A 24,422-nucleotide genomic window follows, 5' to 3' on the forward strand; every position below is an offset into this window, starting at 1 on the left:
TGGCCTGTGTTAAGTTTGGTTAGTGTTTATTTCTGTCGTACAGATAAGAGAAGGAACACATCTGTTAGGAATTCAAAAAGCAGTTCAGAAATCTACAGCCAGATAATAAAAAGAAACTTGCCTACTTCTGTGGCATTCATGAATATATTCAATAATATTTAAAGCATAAGTAAAATCTTCATGCTTACCTTAAAAGCCAAGATAATGCCGATAAACAGAAGAATAATGAGGACCAAACAGGTAGGATTCACTGACATGATATCATCTTTGTAAGGAAAATCAGGAGGCTGCGAAAGAGAAGAGTCTTATTGGCAAATCTCATTAATTATCAAGTGCAGCAATGAAGACCCAGCACAATCAAAAACAAATAACTTTTAAAAATAAAAACTAAAATAAAATACTGCCTTCTTGATATAGAGCATTTTTGCTGATGCTACTTCTCAAAGAGCAGAATCTTGTATTAGATAGGTATTTACAGCATTAAAAAGAATCAAAACTATTATATACGGAATGGATAGACAAGGTCCTGTTGTATAGCACAGGGGACTATATTCAATATCCTGTGATATTAGAAAGAGGAAAATATTCTTTGGTGATATCGGATATAGGAAAATATTTTTTTCCTATAATGGAAAAGAATATTTAATAAAGGAATTCTGTATGTGTATAACTGAGTCACTGTACTGAATAGCAGACCGGCACACCGTAAAGCAAGCATGCTTCAATAAAAAATTTTTTAGTAAAAAGAATGTATATCTATCAATTCCTTCACTATACAGCAGAAATTAACACTGTAAATTACCATTATAAATCAACTATACTTGAATTTTAAAAAAAAGTCCTACCAGCTGACCAAATTGATTAACTACCAGGGCAAAGGAAACCCCTTAAGGAGGATTGAAATCTGCTACTATATATAGTTCCTGGAAATGACAGGACATCACCATAAACCATGTGCTCAGCACAGATCAGTGCTCTCACGGTAATCGGCTTAGTGTATGTGGAAGGCAGCTCCATGTGGTCACCCTTCATCTCTCCCCGTCACCCAGTACTATGAGTTTGGGTCCCACTTTAGCAGTAATCGTGACTCATGTGGCTGGCCCACTCCAGGGGGACCCTCACCCACTGGTTTTCAGAGTCCCCTTCCATTCTGGCAAAATACCTAAGAAATAAAATCTAAGGCATTCATTCCTTCTGATCAGCTCATCAAACAGGCCCCTGCCCCTTGGAACCTGAAAGGGCTGTCTGTAGTACTGATCTCAAAGGGTTAAGGAGGAAACAAACGGATGTTGTTTATAAGACCAACATGAAATCGTACTGTTTCCAGAAACATGGGGGAAAAAAAACAAACCAGGATTAAAGTGGGCAAGACCCTTTCCACAAAGATCTTTTACAGTCTTTATCCCAGAAATCTGTACGTGGTTTCTATTTCCAGTTAAGACCTATAAAAACACATGCACAGCTTATTTTATCTGTGTTTTACAAGGCTCCACATGAACAGAGCAGGCACTGGGACTTCTCTCCATCAGCTTTCTCAGACAAGTCTCCCCAGACTCACTATATCTCAACTTGTCAACAAGAGCTGCAGTATCAGGGCAAGTCTGACGCCCCCTTTCATTGCTGTCTGCTGCTTAGGCACTGTGACAACCCGGACGCCTCGCTTGTTCCACCCAGACGGATCTTCAAGTAGGACATTCAGAAGACACCTACTTGTATAATTTGGTTTATACTTACCAATAAGAAGTAGATAGTGATTTTTTAAACTGATACTAGGATCACTGTCAGCGTCGCTAACGTAATCATTTTACAAGTGGGTACAGAGTGACTGCATGATGTGTGCGGGACAGGAAGTCTAAGGGCACCAGGACTGCTCTAAATGCCTGCCTTTCTCCTCCTTATAAACCTTACAGTGGTCAGGACTATAGTCATGACTTGCCTTGATGTCCTCTGCTTCACGATACACCCTCCCAACCCCCTCACGCGGCAGGCTATGTGGCAATCCTGTTTCCTCCACAATTCCCAGGTGACGGTAGGAGCTCAGTGCCAGATTATCATTACAGAGGCAAGCCCAAGTCCTTACAGACAGAGGTAATTCTACAACCTGCTGGTCACGTATAAACCCCCTCACGCAGAAACACTTAGCTGTTATCACAAGAAATAATACGTTAAGTTAGCTCATGGGAAAACACCAAAATTTCCTTGACACTACACTATGAAAACACAGATCTGTTTTCTAAGAAGCAAAAAGAAGCTATTTCCTACAGCAATGACCACCTGATACGCTAGAGGCTTTTCATACGTGGTCCCCTGAGCACTAGCCATGTGATCCAGGCAGGCCCCCGAAAGATCAGGAACTCTTGTTGCCACACTTCTGGCCTGCCTCCATCCCCTCCACGTCTCTTTTCCACTGATCTTCTTGATCTCCGTTACCACATCAAACCCCCAATCTGTGTCTTCATCCCAGAAAACAACCCGCTTCTTCCCCCATGCTCAGACACTACTATTAGAACCTCCAAAGACTGAACATTCTCTCCATTTAAAACATTTTTGATTTTGAAGAAATTACATTTTCATATACATTCATAATTTAAAACACACCAATTTAAAAACGTGAAGGCATGGATGTATTCTAACCTCACACCCTCCATGAGCTTCTTAATAGTAAGCCACTCATATTCACTCATAAGGTCACAAAGGACATTTAATAGAAAATCAGCCTCAAAAAGAAGCTGGAGGAAGAAAGGAGTTCTACAGTCAAATTAAGTGTGAGAACCACTGTATATCAAGTTTCCCATTTTCCATACACAGCAGAGGCAAAAAGCTACCCTCTGCTGATAACTGAGCAAATTGCATTTTACAAAAATTAGACAGTAAGCAGCTTGTAAATTAGGTAAGTGTTAAGTGTTAGTTGCTCAGTCGTGCCCGACTCTTTGCGACCCCAAGGACTGCAGCCCACCAGGCTCCTCTGTCCATGAGATTTTTCAGGCAAGGATACTGGAGTGGGTCGCCATTTAGGTACCTCCAATACCGTCATCACCATTGATCTACCTCAGGGGGTTTAAGTTTTCCCAAAAAGTATTCTAAGAAATTTAAAAATCTTTATTCAAAAATCTCTAATCTCAGATGCAAGTTGAAAATTCACAAATTATTATGCGTATGTTTATCTCTACTTCCTTTATATCCCGATCCTGATCAAAGACAGGGATGTCTCTTGGATGTCATGAAGAGACATTGCGATTTTGAAGGTCACGTACCAGCTGTCGTATGTATTCCTGGATGGAGTTTGGATAAACAAGTATGGTGACCGCAACCAAGGTGTTCAGGGCAAAATCAAAGATCTGGTAGCAGAAGAATGGGATGATCCAGGCTGCGCGTTGCTGAACAGAAGAGAGAAGAGCGTGTTAGTATGCTTGGTATTACAAAACATTATTTTAATTCAGAGAAATCTCAATATGAAGGGAAACGGAGAAGTAGAAATACATTAAAACGGGTCATGATGGCAACTTGGTAAACCACACAAAAGCAGTCAACCACAAGCCTCCAGTGAACGTTTCTGAGACTGTAACGTTGGCTTCCATGCAACATTAACAGGAGATTTAAACTTCCGAAGATTCCTACAGGAAACTGGGAACAACCATAACTTACTTCTTACAGACAGCGGCACAGATTACGCATGTAAGAGATGGAGGAAAGGGCCCAGGACCTTGCTTCCAAGCTGCTTACCTTGTACGCGCCGTACGTAGCCATGGCACAGATAAGGATCATGAGAACAGAAATCGCGATGGCAATGCACATGTCTGTCAAAAGTTTTTCAAGAAAGAAAGGAAATCAGTTGTAGCTCCACTGTTTTAACATTTTTTAGTCATTCTTCAAAGGCAATTTGTTTATAAACCAATTACAGACAAGAACTTTATACTAAGTACATCACCAGCATTCCTTTGGAATTTGAGAAGATGATAATGGAAGCAAAGTGGTGAAAGATGTCCTCCTTAAATCATATGTTTATACATTTATATAAAATATCTGTCAGTCGCTCAGTGGTGTTCAACTCTAATTATAGATACATTAAATCTATTTAACATATTTAAAAGATATTATATATATTTAACAGATATTAAATATATCTACATCGATATTAAATATAAACATATCTGTATATATTAAACAGTTTGGTCTTCTGGTCCACTGAATTACATACATAAAAACTGAGGTATTCTTTTAACAAATAGGTATCTAACTTGTATTTTATAATCTCACGTGTCTCAGACCCCTATTAAAACTTTCCACAGGCTTCCTATCTCACTCAAAAATCTCAATTTCTTGTCAAGGCCTGTATGTCTGTGTTCGGCCCAGAACCTGCCGACCTCTCTCATCTCCTCCCACGTTTTTTTCTACTTACCCTAATCCAGCCGTATCACTGAGTTCACTGAACACACTGAATCACCCCACTTCAGGGCCTCACACTTGCCCCGTAACGTCTGTCATAGTTTCACATGATCAGCTTTTGCCTTTTTAATCATTCAGGTCGTGGCTCAACACCTTCCCTGGTCATCCTGGCTAATGGGGCCTCCCAGTCACGCCCACACAACTGCTGTATTTTCTTGATATAACACATCACTACTGTCTTACTTATATTTGGTGCTTATGGACTGTCTCTCTTCCTCTGCTAGAGGAACCTTCCTGATGAAAATGAGTCTCTATGTCTCGTTCACTACTGCATGGAGAAGGTGGCATGCCACATGTGGGCACTGAGCCCTTGAACTGCAGTCAATCTAAAACGAGATGTGTTGTAAGACTGACATGTCCTCCAGATTTCAAGGCCTTAGTATACAATAAATTAAACTATCTATCTCATTGATCTTTTTTATCCCGATGACAAGCTGAAGTAATATTAGGGATATACTGACTTAAATATATTATTAAAGGCAATCACCTATTTGAGTTACCTTTTTAAATGAGGCTACTAAGAAATTTAAAATGACTTATGTACTTGCACTGTATTTCTGTTGAACAATACAACCAACTCTAAAGCCTATATCCCAGTAGGCACAAACTGAAGACTGACTCAAGAGGTCATGTCACCGTATTTTTGAGAGAGTCTGATAAGAACCACAATAAGGCTGGGTTACTCCGGGAGTTGGTGATGGACAGGGAGGCCAGGTGTGCTGCGATTCATGGGGTCACAAAGAGTCGGACATGACTGAGCGACTGAACTGAACTGAACCGAAGGCTGGGTTTCTGAAGATAACATGTAGGGTTATCATCAGGCTAAGAGAATACAAAACACCCTTGCAGTGAAGTTATCTGTACAGTGCTGTCGGTTTCCAAGGCACTCTCACAGCTATCTCATTGAGTCTTCCTAACTCTAAGGTAGATGTTACTGTGCCCAATGAAGAGATTACGAAACCAGGGCTCAGAGGTCCTATAACTTGCTGAGATGGCATCTGCACCAAAAGGCTCAACTATGACTAATCTTGCTCTTATGATTTCAAATCTGACTCTACTATTCTATGCTATTTCTCCTTAAGCTTTTAAATACTAACCAAATGAACCCAATTTAGGCTGCCACTTCCTACAGGTATTTCTCCAAAGCAAAGCATTCCAGTTTTAGAACCACCTGCTCTATATCCTCAGCTTCAGAGACGAAAGGATATTTCAAGCAGGAGGTTTACAAACGAAGCACAAAGTCAAAGTACTTTCTGCGAGAGAATGCAGATACAGCGGGACTTCCCTGGCAGTCCAGTGGTTAAGATTCTGCACTTCCAATTCAGCAAGGGGTGGGTTCATTCACTCATTAGGGAACTAGATCCCACATGCACCAGGGCCCAGCCAAAAAAAGTAAAAACAGGAAAAGCAGATATATAGGGTTGCCCTGGTGGCTCACATGGTAAAAAATCTGTCTGCAATGCGGAGACCCAGGTTCGATCCCTGGGTCGGGAAGATCCCTTGGAGAAGAGAATGGCAACCCACGCCAGGATTCTTGCCTGGAGAAGTCCATGGACAGAGGAGCCTGGCGGGCTATAGTCCATGGGGTCGCAAAGAGTCAGACGCGACTGAGTGACTAACACAGACACAGATTTAATGCAATAACTTAATAATAAAGCTGATGACTTTTACTCATGGAGTAAAAATTTGATTTTCAAAAAAAATTTTTTATAAGAGAATCAAAAGATGATGGGACTTCCCTTGAGGTCCAGTGGTTAAGACTCCGCCTGCCAATGCAGGGGACACAGGTTCGATCCCTGGTCCCAGAAGCTTCCACATGCCTCGGAGCAACTAAGCCCCTGAGCCACAACTACTGAGTCCACGTGCCCTAGAGCCCATGTCCTGCAACAAGGGAAGAGAAGCGCACACACCAAACCAGAGCAGCCTCGCTCTCCGCACGAGAACAAGCCTGCAGGCAGCCACAGAGACCCAGCACGGCCAAATACATAAATTAATAATTTTAAAAAGATGATGAATACTGGTCAGTACCTAAAGAGTATGATTTCTGTTGGGATACACATGTATTTATAATTTACTTTATAACTTTAATGCTAAATGATATCACCTTCCCCTGTTATGCGGGAAGAGGTACCACGTAAGCCTCATAGTCTCCTCGCCCGGCCAAGTAACCTGCCCAAGACTGCCCAGCTAGCAAGTGGTGGATGAGACACTCTAGTCAAGAAGTCTGCCTCCAGAAGCAAAGCTCTTCTGTGCTACCCAGCTGCGGAGGAGACAGAGCAAATACAGTGGGGGGGTCAGAGGCCGGGGAATCCACAGAGCCTCCCTAAGAGGAGCTGGACATCCTTTATTACGTGCAAAGCGTGGGAGAACCTGTGGCAATCTCTGAAACTTGAACTCGGGCAGAAGGTCACTATTTTCTTGTTTGTCTGTCTTTAACGGTTTTTAAATTCTGTACAAGTATCTTCTATAATGAGAAAAATTAATTTTATAAAAGCCAACCCATTGTGGGATACTCTCTGACTCCCTCATACATCTTAAAAGAAACAGAGATAGACAATTAAACTCAAGGCTTTATTTAAAAAATAAAATCAATGACATTTATATTAACATAATTTATATAAGGTTATAATACAATTTATAGAAATTATCTCTTATGTTAACATTAGACATATCAATGTTAATATAGAAAATTTAAAATCTTAAGCATTTTTATGTCCTATTCTGTCTAAAAAGAAAATCACTCCAGGACTAAATCTCACATAATCATTAAAATTTTTTTTAAAATTTCCATCTTTCTCAAAAATATAAAACTCAGGAGTAATGTAAAAGGCATAAATAAAATTAAAATCATACAGTATCCTATCACCCCTCACAATGAGAAAACAGGAAAATGTTAATTTGAGATAAGGAAGTTTTCAAAATTCTATTCCTGTAAGTAACTATACTAACCACACTGAACAGAATGAATAAATCCCAAGCATATGACACAGCTTAGGTAGGATCAAAGTGTAAGTCAAATAAAAACGCAGAGCAGATAAGATAAAACAGGTGAATAAATCTCGTATCTCCTAGCAGTCTAGAGAACTCATCGTCTCTGAAATAAGGTGTAGCATACCGTGGCAAACACAAGAGTTACTCTGAAGAATTAATATTCAAAAATGTGTCAATAGGCAAATGAGGAACTGGTTCTAATAACAGGGATTTTTACAACCAGTAAAGTACTGGTCAGTGGCAGAAATACCTTTTACTCATTCCGTGCACAGCACACTGGCTGTGCACACTGCCCGCAGTTGCTTCCTACATTAAATTCCTGGCTTAATGATGCCGTTCTCATTTGAAAAGGTTCAAAAGAAAAGCTACACCACAGGCCACGAAAGGCATAATTAGAAAACATTTCCTGATACTTAGCCAATCACTCAAACAGAAAAGGAGTTGCCGGAAATGCCTTTGTTAAGGTTAACCTAGTTCTTATTCTACTCTCCCTTTGGATTTGTCCCTTTGCCTTTCTTGGATTTGTTTTCTTTCCATAAAACTGGTAGCTAGGTAGATGCCTACCTGATTTACATTTGTATTCTTACCTGCATTCTTATGGCTCACTTTTCTCTAATTTTTGTCCACATTTCTGGCTTCTGAAAACAATATTTGAGGTAATTTTCACAATTAAGTCACACACACACATATGCACGTACACACACACACACACACAAACACACCGAAGTCCTCATCCAGTTCTCTGCCCCCAGCAGGCAGACTCACATGGGCCATCATCAACAGGCCTGCATTACCCTTTGGCATCCGTTGAGTTCAGCCAAGGAGGAGCCGAGGCAAGGGATTGGAGAGAATATGAGGCTGCCCCCTGCTGTGAGGCGGCCTCGGGTTGGCTCTGACCCAAAGATAGCTCTGTGCTCCCTAGAAAGAGGTCAAGGCTCCTTCCTATCTAGGGACAGTTAACGGCTGGCCTTGATCAAGCAAATGACATCACCACCCTTAGTGGTCTTCTTAGACATACATCTCTGTAAAAAGATCTTGAAAATAAATATTTACTGAATTACCTTAAAAAAAAATAAGACAGCTGTCAAGTGTAGAATATACAATCTTTTGAGCCATGTGATTTAAAGGATTAAAAAGATGAAAAGGGTGGAAGGGTGGGAGGGTAGATGAATGAAAATAAAGGGCAACAATCGCTCCTATGGCTCCCCTTCCTCTGCTGTTGCTTTGTAGGTCTATTTCCTCAAAACATTGGGATGTCACGCACTAGTGAACTGACCGCCCAGCTGGTTTGGGGGTACGTTAACAGAGAGCAGGAAGGCAGCCTGGGCCTTTTCCAACGTAATGCCAAGAGCCACAGGGAAGGCCCCAGCTGTTCATTCTGTTTTTCCTTCTATTTCTTAGTTTTCATTACCAAAACTTTCAAACATGCATTACTATGTAAATATACAGAGAGCAGTACAATGAATCCTCAGAACCTGTTTGGTTTGGATCGTCTCATCTCTGATCACTGCACTTCTGTCCATTCTGCCACTGGGAAAAATGTGGATTGCTTCCAGTTTTTCGTTCCGTTCAGTCGCTCAGTCGCATCTGACTCTTTGCAACCCCATGAACTGTAGCACGCCAGGCCTCCCTGTCCATCACCAACTCCCGGAGTCCACCCAAACCCATGACCATTGAGTCAGTGATGCCATCCAACCATCTCATCCTCTGTCATACCCTTCTCCTCCTGCCCTCAATCCCTCCCAGCATCAGGGTCTTTTCCAATGAGTCAACTCTTTGCATGAGGTGGCCAAAGTACTGGAGTTTCAGCTTTCGAATCGGTCCTTCCAATGAACACCAAGGACTGATCTCCTTTAGGATGGACTGGTTGGATATCCTTGTAGTCCAAGGGACTCTCAAGAGTCTTCTCCAACACCACAGTTCAAAGCATCAATTCTTCGGCACTCAGCTTTCTTTATAGTCCAACTTTCACATCCATACATGACTACTGGAAAAACCATAGCCTTGACTAGATGGACCTTTGTTGACAAAGTAATATGCTGTCTAGGTTGGTCATAACTTCCCTTCCAAGGAGTAAGCGTCTTAATTTCATGGCTGCAATCACCATCTGCACTGATTTTGGAGCCCAGAAAAATAAAGTCTGACACTGTTTCCGCATCTATTTGCCATGAAGTGATGGGACCAGATGCTATGATCTTAGTTTCTGAATGTTGAGCTTTAGGCCAACTTTTTCACTCTCCTCTTTCACTTTCATCAAGAGGCTCTTTAGTTCCTCTTCACTTTCTGCCATAAGGATGGTATCATCTGCATATCTGAGGTTATTGATATTTTTCCTGGCAATCTTGATTCCAGCTTGTACTTCTTCCAGTCCAGAGTTTCTCATGATGTACTCTGCATAGAAGTTAAATAAGCAGGGTGACAATATATAGCCTTGATGTACTCCTTTTCCTGTTTGGAACCAGTCTGTTGTTCCATGTCCAGTTCTAACTGTTGCTTCCTGACCTGCATACAGGTTTCTCAAGAGGCAGGTCAGGTGGTCTGGTATTCCCATCTCTTTCAGGATTTTCCACAGTTTATTGTGATCCACACAGTCAAAGGCTTTGGCATAGTCAATAAAGCAGAAATAGATGTTTCTCTGGAACTCTCTTGCTTTTTCCATGATCCAGCAGATGTTGGCAATTTGATCTCTGGTTCCTCTGCCTTTTCTAAAACCAGCTTGAACATCAGGGAGTTCACGGTTCACGTATTGCTGAAGCCTGGCTTGGAGAATTTTGAGCATTACTTTACTAGAGTGTGAGATGAGTGCAATTGTGCGGTAGTTTGAGCATTCTTTGGCACTGCCTTTCTTTGGGATTGGAATGAAAACTGACCTTTTCCAGGCCTGTGGCCACTGCTGAGTTTTCCAAATTTGCTGGCAAATTGAGTGCAGCACTTTCACAGCATCATCTTTCAGGATTTGAAATAGCTCCACTGGAATGCCATCACCTCCACTAGCTTTGTTCGTAGTGATGCTTCCTAAGGCCCACCTGACTTCACATTCCAGGATGTCTGGCTCTAGGTGAGTGATCACTTATAAACAAAAAGCCTATGGCCATTTTTATACATGGCTTATGAGGGACACAAGCCTTCATTTCCGCAGGCTACATACCCAGGGATGAAACTGCTGGATCATAGGGTGGGTGTATATCTAGCTACAATTTGTATATCCCGAGTTGTATGATCATACTCCCAGCTGTAGATTGAGAAATCTGCTGGCTCAACAGCCATCAGGTGGCATTGTCAGTTTTGTTCATGTTGCCATTTTGAAAGGGCATTCTGTTCAGTTCAGTTCTGTCGCTCAGTCGTGTCCAACTCTTTGTGACCCCCATGGACTGCAACTCGCCAGGCCTCCTTGTCCATGACCAACTCCCGGAGTTTACTCAAACTCATGTCCATTGGGTTGGTGATGCCATCCAACCATCTCATCCTCTGTTGTCCCCTTCTCCTCCTGCCCTCAATCTTTCCCAGCATCAGGGTCTTTTCAAATGAGTCAGCTCTTCGCATTAGGTGGCCAGGGTATTGGAGTTTCACCTTCAGCATCAGCCCTTCCAATGAACAGTCAGGACTGATTTCCTTTAGGATGGACTGGTTGGGTCTCCTTGCAGTCCAAGGGACTCTCAAGAGTCTTCTAAAACACCACAGTTCAAAAGCATCAGTTCCTCAGTGCTCAGCTTTCTTTATAGTCTAACTCTCACATCCATACATGACTACTGGAAAATAGAAGGGGCACAGTGATTCACTACTGGGCTTGTAATTTCCACTTCTTTTATATCCAATAATGTGAAGACTATTTTCATGCTTCTTAGTCATACGAATACCTTCCTTTGTGAAGTATCTGTTTTTCTCTTTCTTGATTTCTTGATTTCACACAGAACAATTTAAAGACCACCCTTTCTTCAACAAATGTTATCTTGAATGAGATGTCTATATATGGTAAACAAATTCTTATTATTGTAATGGTTATTTCCTCCTCAGAAACAAATTTCTTATTATTTTATTGGTCATATATTATTTACCCAATGAATAACGTTAAGTTTTGGACTTCCCTGTAGCTCAAATGGTACAGAATCTGCCTGCAACAGAGGAGACCCAGGTTCGATCCCTGGGTTAGGAAGATCCTCTGGAGAAGGGAATGGCCATCCACTCCAGTATTCTTGCTTGGAAAATCCCACAGACAGAGAAGCCTGGAAGGCTGCAGTTCGTGGGGTCACAAAGAGTCAGACACGACTGACTGACTGACACACACACTAAAGTTAAGTTTGGCTTGAAAGATAACTTTGCTGCAAAATGAATCAGAAATTAATTGGGATAACCTGCTATTTGGCATTATGGTTGGCTCTGAAAGCTCCTGTTACAGTTTCTTGCCAGTCCATTAAAATTTCGCAAATAAAGTTTATCTGGATTTTGCCTGTTTGTTTGCTCCCTAATGTCCTTCTTCTGTTCTAGAGTCTAATCCAGGGTCTCATACTGCAGGTAGCTGGATCTCCTTTGTTTCCTTCAATCTAGGACAGTTTTCTAGTCTTTCCTAGGGTATTCCCCTTTTTTTAACCATATAAATATGGTTGCTGCTGCTGCTTCAGTTGTGTCCGACCCTGTGCGACCCCATAGACAGCAGACGACCAGGCTCCTCCGCCCCTGGAATTCTCCAGGCAAGAACACTGGAGTAGGTTGCCATTTCCTTCTCCAATGCATGAAAGTGAAAAGTGAAAGTGAAAGTCGCTCAGTCGTGCCTGACTATCAGCGACCCCATGGACTGCAGCCTACCAGGCTCCTCCGTCCGGTGGGAGTACTAGAGTGGGGTGCCATTGCCTTCTCCGATAAATATGACTATAAGTTATAAATAAATATGGTTATCAGTTATAAATGTATTACACGTTTTTGTATATAAATCATGTAAAAATACAAATGTTCAAGAGCTAGGTCTTTTTAAAAAGAGAAATCTTAAGATCACGTGCATAAGTGAGATAACACTCCTGTTCTGTCCTGGATAAAATCTTGAGATGGCTACTGCCTCTCCAAAAGGCAACAATGTTAAATTGCTATAATTTATACCATAATTTTCAAGCACAATTCAAAGCAATTGACTGTACCCATTTCAAGGACTATTTAGTTCTATACTCCTGTATGTTAAATACAGAAAGGGTTGTCGGCCATGATGACCTTTGACCTACAAACAATTTTAAAAGCTAAATTTACTTATTCATTTACTTATGGCTGTGCTGAGTCTCTGTTGCTCTGCTCTGGTTGTGGTGAGCCAGGGGCTCCTCTCACGCTACAGCGTGTATGCTTCTCGCTGCCCTGGCCTCTCTCGTTGAAGAGCAAGGCTCAGCAGTTCTTGCGCACAGGCTTAGGTGATCACAGCGTATGAGATCTTGCCAGTTCAGGGATTGAACCCATGTCTCCTGCATTGGCAGGTGGATTCTTTATCACTGAGCCACCAGGAAGTCCCCGACAAACTTCTTTTTAAAAAGAGATCAAAACATATGAAAAAGGAAATGTAAGAGGAAAGCAGTTAAGAAAAAGATTCACTCAAGTGAATGAACATTCCTTCTGTATCTTTTCAAGCATGTGATGTAAAACATCAATAGATTGCCCTAAAAGTAATTATAAACCATTTCTTTCAAAGATATGAAACTGCAAATGCACTGGAATTAGTATCCAGGTTATTACAAAATAATTACTGTTATAAAGCCTTGAGTACCAGCAAGCCTTTGAAGTCAGCTAAATTAAGCCAATACTGTTAAGACAGTCACTACTCAGCCTAATCTCCGGCAATTAGAACAAGGCAGGCACTGTTACTACTTGATTCAGATACAACCATAGCTGTATCATTTAAAGTTTCTTCCTCTAACCTCAATTACTTAGAAAAGGAATCCTGCTACTGGAAAGAGTGAAAGATAAATTACTTCTAAATGTCAATCAAATGTTACATTTATAGCTTGCACGGTCTTTTAACTCAAGGGAGGGAAGGCAGAGAGATATTAATTTAATATTAATGGAACTCATTATCCTTTCTGGGGGAATTCACCAGAGTAACAGGACTGTCCAGAACAGAGACAATGAGCAATGCTACAGCAGAAGTCACGTCTGTCTGACAGGTTCCACCCCCAGGATGACACAACGCCCTGACTGCTTGGTCTCTACTCCGAAGCTGAGAGGTGGGAAAGGATGGCAAAAAAGTATCTCCATTTCCAGCTCTCCTCAGGCTACTCCTCCTGACTTCTGATGTCAGCGCTCCTATATGACCTGATCCTACCCTTTTCTCTTTACTATCTCACTAACGTAAATGTCTTTTTGAAACTTATGTCCTCAAATTTACCCCTTCCCAGACATCTGGGTTACAGAGTCACATACCCAACTGCCCTTTTAATCTCTCCACTTCACTCTATCTAAGTTAAGAACAGCCTATAAACCAGTGAAATATATTGAGCCCTTATTATGGCCCAGATCCCATCTGAAGCATTTTTCATGCACTAACTTAGCCACCAGAACAATCTGAGGAGGTGGATACTACAATCATCCCTATATTCAGAGGGGGAAACTAAGTCACACAAACATCAGTAACAAGCCCAATGTTCGCCCATTTCATACACCACAGGGTCAGGTTTCAAAGTATGGTCTCTGGCTTCAGAGCCACACTCCTAACAACTACGCTAAGCCAATAAAATCAGTTGAGTTTTCTGGACCAATGCCTTCATGAAATCAGTAGGTCTAATCCAAGGCAATGAACTGGTTTACTAGGCTTCTAAAAGTCATCTAGGAAGGAAATAAAGTTAGGCCAGTGATTGAGATGGACAAACTCTTGTTCATTCTAGAATGTGTTGAATAAGTCAAATAAATAAATAAATCAGTTGAGTTTCCTGCCAGGCGTGTTTCCATTTCCAAACTCTCTCACTCCTGAAAAGATGCAGGTCATATACTCAACCCTTTCTCTCACTGCAGTAACTTCTGTCAATCCCATCTTCAAACCGATCTTTCCCCATCCCCAGTGTAGCCTGGATTGCAGAGAAACACCCACCAAACCAGTGTCCGGGCCCCTGTACTAACACACCCAGCCCCCTAATGCACCTGTACTCAGCAACAAAAAGCATCTTCTGAAAACACACATCAGTTCATAACCACAAAATACTAGAAAATGACTTTCTCACTCTAAGAATAAATTTTGCAAGTCTCACCATGTCTGCTGAAGGCTCTTAGTCCATCCCTAAACTGCACCTTCACCCATTCTCCACCTTACTCACTATGTTCCAGACACATTTTTAAAATGCATTTAAAGTTCTGCAAGGCCAGTGAAAATAAATTTGCATGACCTTTTGTCTGGGACTGTGCACAGCACTCTTCCTCTCAGTCAGCATGGATACCGCATGACTGTAGTTATAAAACATTCAGGTTTCCTTGACCTTAGGATGTGTGTGTTGGGGTGGGGACGGGGGGTGCCTAGCCTCCTGTCTGCACACCCCACATCCACATCCCTGTGTGCATTTCTATTTACCTGGAAAAAGCAACAAAATAACCATCAGAAGCCTTTCTAGAATGGAGAAAGATCACTTTCTGAAGGAAAGGTAAATACTGAGAGATAAAGACACAATAAGATATGAAACTTCCTTCCTGACTCCCTCCCTCTCCCAAGGTGTAAAAAGATTCACACAAAGCAAAATTTAAAAAAACAGGAAAGTTAACATAAGATGGAAAAAAAAAAAAGATGAGATCTGATAGAAACTCCTGCCCTTAGAGGCAGAATACATGCAGCACATAAATGTTTGTCATCCTGATTTGTAACGGCGGGAAGAGACTGAGGCATCAGTTCAAATGGACCCATGAATCAATATTTGTAATTTAACAGGAAGAACTGGCAGCCGGATTCCCTGCCCTTGAAAATACCAAAATATCTACAACTGTCTGATGTACTTACTGGCATCATCCATGAACTCAAAGTCACCCCCGAGTTCAGAACTTGAAAAGTGGTAATGATCTGGATCAGCCAGGGCGCTCAACAGAATCAGCAGTACCACAGCATTGAGGATCTGCAAGAAAAAACAAAAAGAAACCTTAACAAACCCCAGTATATGGCCCTTACAACAGAAAATTAAGAGGGACCATGCGGAATTTAATTTCAACAGCTGCTGGACTTTCAACACGAAGCCCCACCCTCGGAGGGAGCAGAGAAACATTCCTGAGGCAGAGACATACATGGTCAGTCCGTTCATGCAGCCAAGGGCATGTGGCCTGGTGTGCAGGCGACAGCTGGTTTCAGCTCACTGTCCCTTGGCCGGGCACCGCGGAGCATTGCAAAAACACGCTGAAGCCCTGAGGCCAATGGCTGGAAAACACTCTCCAGATAGCCAAGGACACTTTTCAAGCAACCTCAAGTTTATGCAGGTGACCACTGTCCACAGGTTCAGACAACAAGAGTTATGAGCCCATCCAGGGAAGGGTTGCAGAGAATGAACGCAAAGCTATTTTGTGGAAGACTGAAGTCGCTCAGTCGTGTCTGACTCTTTGCTACCCCATGGACTATAGCCTACCAGGATCCTCTGTCCATGGGATTTTCCAGGCAATAGTACTGGAGTGGGCTGCCATTTCCTTCTCCAGGGGATCTTCCCAACCCAGGGATCGAACCCAGGTCTCCTGCATTGTAGACAGACACTTTACCGTCTGAGCCACTAGGGAAGTAGGTGCTAAATTATCTCTGGTAAATGAGAAAACTGACGCTCAGGGGTTAAGAACGCTGCTGAAGATCAGGCAAATAAACTGGGATTGAGATCCAAGAATTTCAGTTTGAAAACCTACCATCTTAAATCCTCTTCTTTTTACTCAAACCTTAAGGATCCTTAACTCCTGCAGCGGCACAGGCCCGTCTACCCCAGGCTCCTATTTCTGTTTTCTAGAAACTACTGAATACATTTCCCTCGGGTATTTCAAACCCAACCTGTCTAAGCAGAAATCAGCTTCCTTAACATCGCCCACCTCTCATCCTCCTTCTCTATTCTCTCTTTAAAAAGAGAATCACGGACTTCCCTGGTGGCCTAAGCGTAAGAATCCATCTGCCAATGCAGGAGACACGGGTTGGATCCCTAGTCCGGGAAGATCTCATATGCTTCGGAGCAACCAAGCCTGTGTGCCCTAGAGGCTGCGATTCACAAACAGACAGGAGCCCGTGCTTGCCGCAACTAGAGTGTCCGCATGCAGCAATGAAGACTCAACACAGGCAGAAGTAAAATAAAAATAAATAAATATTAAAATGCAGAACTGCCACTAATAATTGGAAGTGGAAAACATTCAGGCACTATGCTAGGTGCTTTATGTGGAGTTTTTCTCATTAGTCCTCCAATAACCTAATTGAAGTAGGTGCTAAATTATCTGTTTGGTAAATGAGAAAACTGACGCTCAGGGGTTAAGAACGCTGCCAAAGATCAGGCAAATTAACTGGGATTGAGATTCAAGAATTTCAGTTTGAAAACCTACCATCTTAAATTCTCTTCTTCTTACTCAAACCTTGATTATTGTTGGGCTTCCCATCCTCCTTATTCCTTACATCCTACCAGCTGCGAGATTCTGCCCATTTCACTGCAGCATTTCTAGCCTTCTCTTCCCAAACACGCACAGGGAGCAGCACTGATGGGGCTGGAGGTGGGGGCAGGTTTTTAGAGCTTAGCTGAGGCTCCAGCTGAGATTGGGTCATTTCTCCTTTTTACTAAGTTGAGAAACTTGTGATAGAGCTGTGTTTCACGCTGGTCAAAACAGAGAAAAAGATGAATAACCTTCATGCTAAAGAAAATTCTTCTACTAACAATAACTAAAGGCAATTCCTCCTATAAAAATTGGGTTTCCTAAGCGGCACTAAAAGTTGGCAAAGAATCTGCCCGCCAATGCAGGAGATACAAGAGATGAGGGTTCAATCCCTGGGTCGAGAAGATCCCCTGGAGAAGGAAATGGCAACCCACTCCATTATTCTTGCCTGGAGAAATTTCATGGACAGAGAAGCCTGGCAGGCTACAGTTCATGGGGTCACAAAGAGACAGACACGACTCAGCACGCACAGACACATACACTATTAAAAATAGTATGTGGAAATACTAAGTGCAGAGTTAGGTTATTCATTTTAAAAAACACCCATTCTAGAATCCAGTTTGAAATGGCAATCCGAAGTGGTTGTTTTAGGATTGTTGTAGAATTTAGAATAACCTTTTTTCTCCCTTTATTTTCCAAACTGTCTAACGTCGCCAGATTGCTCTTGCAAAGAGTGATAATAATGAGTGGCAATTTTCCAGAACATGTATGTATTACTCATTTAAACAGATACCACAGGCATGTGGTTAAAATTTATCTACAGAAAGGTATACAGCAAAAATTAAGTCTCTCTCCTGTTCCTACAGTTTCCCTCCCCACAGTGGCTATTAGAACTCCCAGTTTCTTGTTTCTCTCCAATGAGTCAAGAAATTTCACAACAGATTTTAAAGAGAGTATGATCAGCGAAACTCTAGTCGAAGAAAACCTTTCAGAACATATCTAAAGCTTAAAGGAAAGTATGATTTAGTCCCACAACTGGCAGATGATTTAGCAAAAATCTCTGCGAAATCATCAAGTTTTCTTGGCATTTTATCCTCTCTACATTATTATCTTTGGGTAAGATTATGGACTGAAATAAGATCAGAATGTATTTCGAAAAGTAAAACATCAAAGGCAAAGCACTTACTTCTGTTATCACATTGGGTCTAAAAAAAACACACATAAATCTGGGATTCATGGGTGAAGCTTTAATGTAGGAAGGAGTGGAGAAAGGAGGGTAAAGGGGGGAGGGGGGAGTGTGGAAAGGTCAGGAGGTGGTGCCGTGAGTCTGGTTAGAAAATACAGGCCAGATTTAGGGATCATGTGGTTCTAGTTTCAGAGTCTGGATTTTATTCTAAGTATAACAAGAAGCCAGTGGAGGGACTTCCCTGGTGGTCCAGAGGTTAAGACTCCACACTTCTAATGGAGGGGACTTGGGTTTGATCCCTGTTCAGTAAACTAAGATCCCAGATCCCACATGCCTTATGCCTTGAGGAGCAGTCAGGGGAAAAAAGCCAGTGGAGAATACGTTGAGGCTCAAAGGAATACATCACGTAAAACACCTAGACGAGTGGCTGGCATGTAACAGTGACTTAAAATTAGTTGCCTTACATCTACAGACCTCAACAAGAACCACATAAAGGCTCTTGGCCAGCATCAGAAAACTACCTGGTTCTAATTTTCCAGACAGGGCTATGCAGCTGCATTCCTGTCCTTTCGGTTCCAGCGGGCCTGTCAACTCTTGATCAGCTTGATATTATCCCCTTGCCTGGTTTACTTAGCATAATCCTTTTACTAATTGCCTCCAACAATTAGTAAAATTGACCAGATGCTTTGCTAAGTGCTCAGGAAGAACCTTCCAGGATTCAGGAGGGTAAATAAACCCTGCGCCCAAATAACACAAAGCAAAAAAAGAGGAAGCACGACAAGACTTCAGATAAAAGAATAATGGAAGAATAATGGAAAATCAGAGCAAGTTACTACAGAAGCTTGAGGCTGAGACCGGGGTCACGGGGAGGTGCAGGGGACATGGGAGCATTAGGACAGGGACTGGAAAAATGAGAAGGTTCTGGAACCCAAGAGAACAATTTTGGAAATTCTCCAGCGGTCCCAGTGGTTAGAACTAGGTGCTTTCATTGCTAGGGCCTAGGTTCAATCCCTGGTTGGGGAACTAAGACCCTGCAACCTGCATGGAGAGGCCAAAAAAAAAAAGAGAGAGAGAACAATTTAAAGTGTGAGTGAGGCTGGTGGAACAGGGGCTTGTGCTGAGACTAGCAAGCAGCTGGATTTGGTTAGAACACAGTAGACAAAAGAAAGTGCGAGGGGCTGAGACCAGAAAGGCAGGCTGCCGGGCTGGCGGGTCCTCAAACCAAGCAAAGAATGTGGGGCTGTGTCCAAACAGTTCATGAGGAAACTTTCAAGGTTTCTGAGGCAGGATATGACGTGATCTGAGCTGCTGTGAAGAGGATCGAGCTGGGAGCGGCTGGGGGGCTAAACTGGTGGCCAGAAAGCAACCCGGAAGGCCCTCAACACTCTGGCTGAGCTGCAGTGAGGGTCTGATCCACTTCACCCCGGTTCTCATGACAGCCCTGCCACACGTGTCATCTTAGGCATCGGTTTGGGAGGTTAAGTGACTTCTGTCTTAGGTCCTGTGTGTGGAAGAGCCAAGGCCTTCCCATGTGGAGGCGAAATTACTAGAGACATAGGAACTGACGAGCTGCAAAGATAAAACAAGAAGCAGAAAAACAGACTGAAATTCCAAGCCGGGGTGACAAAATCTAGTCATCATCAGAAATAAGGACTATGACAAAGTTGATGTTAGGTGGGGAAAGCACTTGCATATGTGCACGGCTCAGTCGTGTCCAACGCCCGTGACCCCATGGATGGTGGCCCGCCAGGCTCCTCTGTCCGTGGGATTCCCCAGGCAAGAACACTGGAGCGCGTTGCCATTTCCTCCTGCAGGGGATCTTCCCGGCCCTAGGACTGAACCCGGGTCTCCTGCATTGGCAGGCGGATTCTTTACCACAGAGCCACACCTGGGCAGCCCACAGTACTTGCAGGCTGTCAGGATTATTGGGATTATCGTGTGTTGGCTCAGCCACGTGTCCTCGAAGCCTTTTTATTCCCTCTTTGGCCCTCGGGCAGACCTCTGGGTGTGTCTGCCTGACCCACTTTTGGTGGCCTGACTTGCAGTCCTGAGAGCTGTCGCCCTCTCTTCCGATCAGCCTCTGAACGAGTCACCTCCTTCCCCATGTCCTAGTTCTGGCTCCCGCTTATGTGTGTTCTTGCTCCCGAGCAGGTCCCAGGTCCTATGCGGGCTGTGCTCGGCTGCTGCAGTCACCGTCATCCTCTCGCCCTGTCCCCTCTGGCCCTTCTCCCTTCTCGGACACACTCCTGGGGCCAAGGTTCCCTTCCAGCTGCCCTTGCTCTTCCAGAATCCAGAGAAAGGAGACAGCTAATACTAAGATGTAACGGCAAGGTCATTACACATCACTAAAGACTCACCACTGCGCCGTTTTAATGCCAGAGCGAAACCTTCGTAACAGAAGGTCTGTGTGCTGCCGCACGTTTACTGGGTTATTCTATGAAACCTCAGGTGTTGGATGGGAATCTGAGACACCTCGCAGGATGTGAACGCAGCAGGCTGACAGGGAGACCCATGAGGACCTAGGTCTGTGTGAAGGGGAGACCGGGGTATGTATGCAGAACTAGCCGCGGCAGATGTTAAACGTGGTTGGATGGAAAAGGTCAAATACAAGTGAAAGCCCCCAAGAGCACTGGGAAAGAAGCACTTCCCAAAAGAGAGAACACAGCAATCACCCAGTCATCCATTCTGACCAAGAATGAAATGTCACGACCAAACGAGAACCAAGAAGACGGTTAGGACTTGCCAGGAGCCGATTATGTAACGGCCATAGCTGATCAAAATGTAAACCAAAGAGAGGTAGTATTTACGTTCCTGTTCGGTTCGTGTTCACCAGCCTTTGAGCTTTCTTTGTCTGGTTTGGGAGGTCATGTACAAGCTGTTCCTGTTCTATTTACCAAGTGTTCCTGTGGTGTCACGTATGTTTCCCCTTGTTCTTGACAATCATTACTTCCACATGCAAATTAATTCAACGTCTGTCCAATTACTTAAGTGGTGTCAGGCCCTTGTATATTCTCTGGGGATCCAAAGTGCTCTTCACCCTTCATTCATACCAGACCCTACATGAACAGTGAGACTTGCAGCTTGAATCGAAACAACTGAAAAGGTAAAATGCAATTATCACGTTTTAAAAGACTCAATAAAAGAAACTGAAGAACACTCACACCCACTGAATGATAATTACACAACAATCAGAACTCAGCACAGAAAGCTGCGTCCGAAAATGACCACTGCAGACTTATAGTGATGAAAATCTTAAACAGAATTAGAATAATTAAATAAGATTACAACCAAATAAGAGAATGCTACATAAGCATTAAAAGTCATATTAAAAAATATTAATGGCAAGAAAATGTTCACGCTATGTTAACTGAGTACCACAGTGTAAAACTTATTCCAATTTATTATTTATGTTCACAGGCATAAATCATAGAGTAAAAACACTAAAACATACAATGTTATAAACCATGTGGTAGTCCTGCTGCTGCCCTTTGCCTTTCATTATCACTGTACCTTTTCTTGTATTCTTCAGAGTATCTAATAAGACCATAGTTGCTTTTATGATCAGGAAAAAATATTTCAAGCTTCAAAAAGATTCTTAATATAAAACATATTCTAAAATATTAGTATTACACCTCACTCTCTAAAAAAAGACAACTGCTAGTAAGAAGATGGCCAATAACAAGCAAATCTGGCCAGGCATTCAAGCTAAAACTGGGAAATAGGGAACTCCCTGGCAGTCCAGTGGTTAGGATTCTGGGCTTTCACTGCTGGAAGCCCAAGTTCGATCGTTGGTGGGGGAACTAATATCCCACAAGTCATGCAGCACAAACCACAACCCCCCCCAAGAAAAAAACCCACCTGGAAATAGGTATGTCAGAGGAGAAAAAAAAAAGAGTCAGAGTGAAAAAACTAAGGACAATTAAGAGATCCACCACTTTCAGTATTGGTGCCTGACTCTTGCGACCCCAAGGAATGGTGAACTATGTTATACAAACCAATCTTCTCACTGAGGACAGCTAGAAAATTTGAACAAAAACACCTGTGAGAAGCTATTAGCTGGCAAGGCAGTGAGGAACCAATGGGCCAAGATTCAGGAGAAGGCAGAAATACTCCTGAGGGCAATTTGTTGATTCTAGCAAAGAGGGAGGAGAACAAAGACCCTGAGGGCACCCTGACAGCTAGGCCGCAGAGTGAAGACCTGGGGGAGAGGGACGCTGGTGGGGTTGGAGGGCAGAAGCCCCCAGGGCTTCGCTGTCAGATTGGGAAGGGGCTGCAGGAAGACGCACTTCATTCCTGGGGACAGGGCAGGGACACCACCCAGCTTTGCCTCATTGGCATCTGAGACTGGATGGAGGGGACCGCCACTTGCCTGTAAGAATCTATCAAAACCCTTCAGTTCAGTTCAGTTCAGTCGCTCAGTCGTGTCCGACTCTTTAGGACCCCATGAATCACAGCACACCAGGCCTCCCTGCCCGTCACCAACTACCGGAGTTCACTCAGATTCACGTCCATCGAGTCTGTGATGCCATCCAGCCATCTCACCCTTTGTCGTCCCCTTCTCCTCCTGCCCCCAATCCCTCCCAGCATCAAAGTCTTTTCCAATGAGTCAACTCTTCGCATGAGGTGGCCAAAGTACTGGAGTTTCAGCCTTAGCATCATTCCTTCCAAAGAACACCCAGGGCTGATCTCCTTCAGAATGGACTGGTTGGATTTCCTTGCAGTCCAAGGGGCTCTCAAGGGTCTTCTCCAACATCACAGTTCAAAAGCATCAATTCTTCGGTGCTCAGCCTTCTTCACAGTCCAACTCTCACATCCATACATGACCCCTGGAAAAACCATAGCCTTGACTAGACGGACCTTAGTTGGCAAAGTAATATCTCTGCTTTTGAATACGCTATCTAGGTTTATCATAACTTTTCTTCCAAGGAGTAAGCGTCTTAGTGGGGAGAAAATGCCGTCCCACACGTCGAATAACTTCTTCAGTTTTTGAAATACAACATCCAAAACACAAGAAACAGGAGAAGACAGGAATGCTAACAGTAAGGACGAGCAGAAACAACAGACAGAACAGACCATAGGTGTGGCTCTAGATGCTGAAGTTCATGGGCTCCCCATAAAAAGTGTCTACACTTAAAATAGTCAAAGAGATTTAAAAAGAAAAAACAGAATGAGAATTTTGACACAGTCCTTGAATCACAAAAGGCAGGGCAGGGGAGGGGGGGATGAGAGATTTTTTTTTTTTAAGGAATAGAAACTCTAGAATGAAAAATACAGTAGCCAAATAAAGAACTTAGTGAATGGGTTTAACCCATTAAGAGGGTTACAAACAAACAAACAAACAAAAAGATGAGCTGGATAAAACAGAAGAACATATTCAGACAGCTGGCTGTAATAAAAACAGAAGCAGCTAGAAGACAATGGAGTTACATCTCCAAAATGTCAGGGAGGAAAGGACCACCTTACAAGCTTAAAAACAACAATCTTTCAAGGATGAAAACAAAACTAAGATACCTTCAGGCAAAACCAAAGGAACCTGTCATCAGCAGCTGAGCAGTAAAGAAAGCATTAAAGGGTATTCTTTGGGACAAAAAAAGAATGATATCAGATGGAAGGCAGAAGATGGACCAAAAAGTTAAGAATAAAACTGATACTTATGTTGGCAATTGTGAATACTGATAACAAATAATAACAATAATGACTACAAAATATAAACAATACATAATAATAGCATAAAGATCAAGAGGGAATATCTGGAACTGAACTGACTGTAGGTCCTTGTATTGTCCAGGGAGAGAACTGTACCAATTAATGTGAGAATCTTTAAAAGTTAAGGATACATGTCGTCACCTCTAGGGTAACCTTTTGAAGAAGTCACCGGTGGGTGGTAGATACACCAAGTGTTTGCTCCGTTGGTAACCAAGACGGTTATATTCTGTGCACTTTTTCTGTGTGTGCAATATTCACAGTAAAATGGCTAAAGTTTTAAAAATATAAATTATAATCTGATAATACTGTTTTTGGACAGCTGCCTAATTTTTTTATCTTCTAAAAACTATCAATGGCAGATGTGCCTTTCACTTGAGTGCAATTTCGATAGGAAAACTGAAATTAAGTTTGACTAAAAAAAAGTAATTGTGGCTCATGGGCTTAGTTGCTCCGCGGCATGTGGGATCCTCCCAGACCAGGGATCAAACCCATGTCCCCTGCATTGGCAGCTGGATTCTCATCCACTGGACCATCAGAAAGTCCC

At 42.7% G+C, this 24,422-nt stretch overlaps 1 protein-coding gene across 2 annotated transcripts in view; it reads right to left on the reverse strand.

Moving 5' to 3' along the window:
• LAPTM4B (lysosomal protein transmembrane 4 beta) overlaps positions 1-24,422 on the reverse strand; it is a 65,905-nt gene that overhangs the window by 26,688 nt on the left and 14,795 nt on the right. For both annotated transcript variants that reach the window (XM_027973193.2, XM_027973192.2), the window contains exons 2-5: positions 15,389-15,500; positions 3,724-3,797; positions 3,255-3,377; positions 189-287 (exon numbers count right to left, since the gene is read on the reverse strand). In XM_027973193.2, the coding sequence (XP_027828994.2) occupies positions 189-287; positions 3,255-3,377; positions 3,724-3,797; positions 15,389-15,500 (408 nt within the window). The remainder of the gene's footprint in view (positions 1-188; positions 288-3,254; positions 3,378-3,723; positions 3,798-15,388; positions 15,501-24,422) is intronic.

The sequence above is a fragment of the Ovis aries genome, chromosome 9, assembly GCF_016772045.2.
Source record: "Ovis aries strain OAR_USU_Benz2616 breed Rambouillet chromosome 9, ARS-UI_Ramb_v3.0, whole genome shotgun sequence".
NCBI classification, from domain to species: domain Eukaryota; kingdom Metazoa; phylum Chordata; class Mammalia; order Artiodactyla; family Bovidae; genus Ovis; species Ovis aries.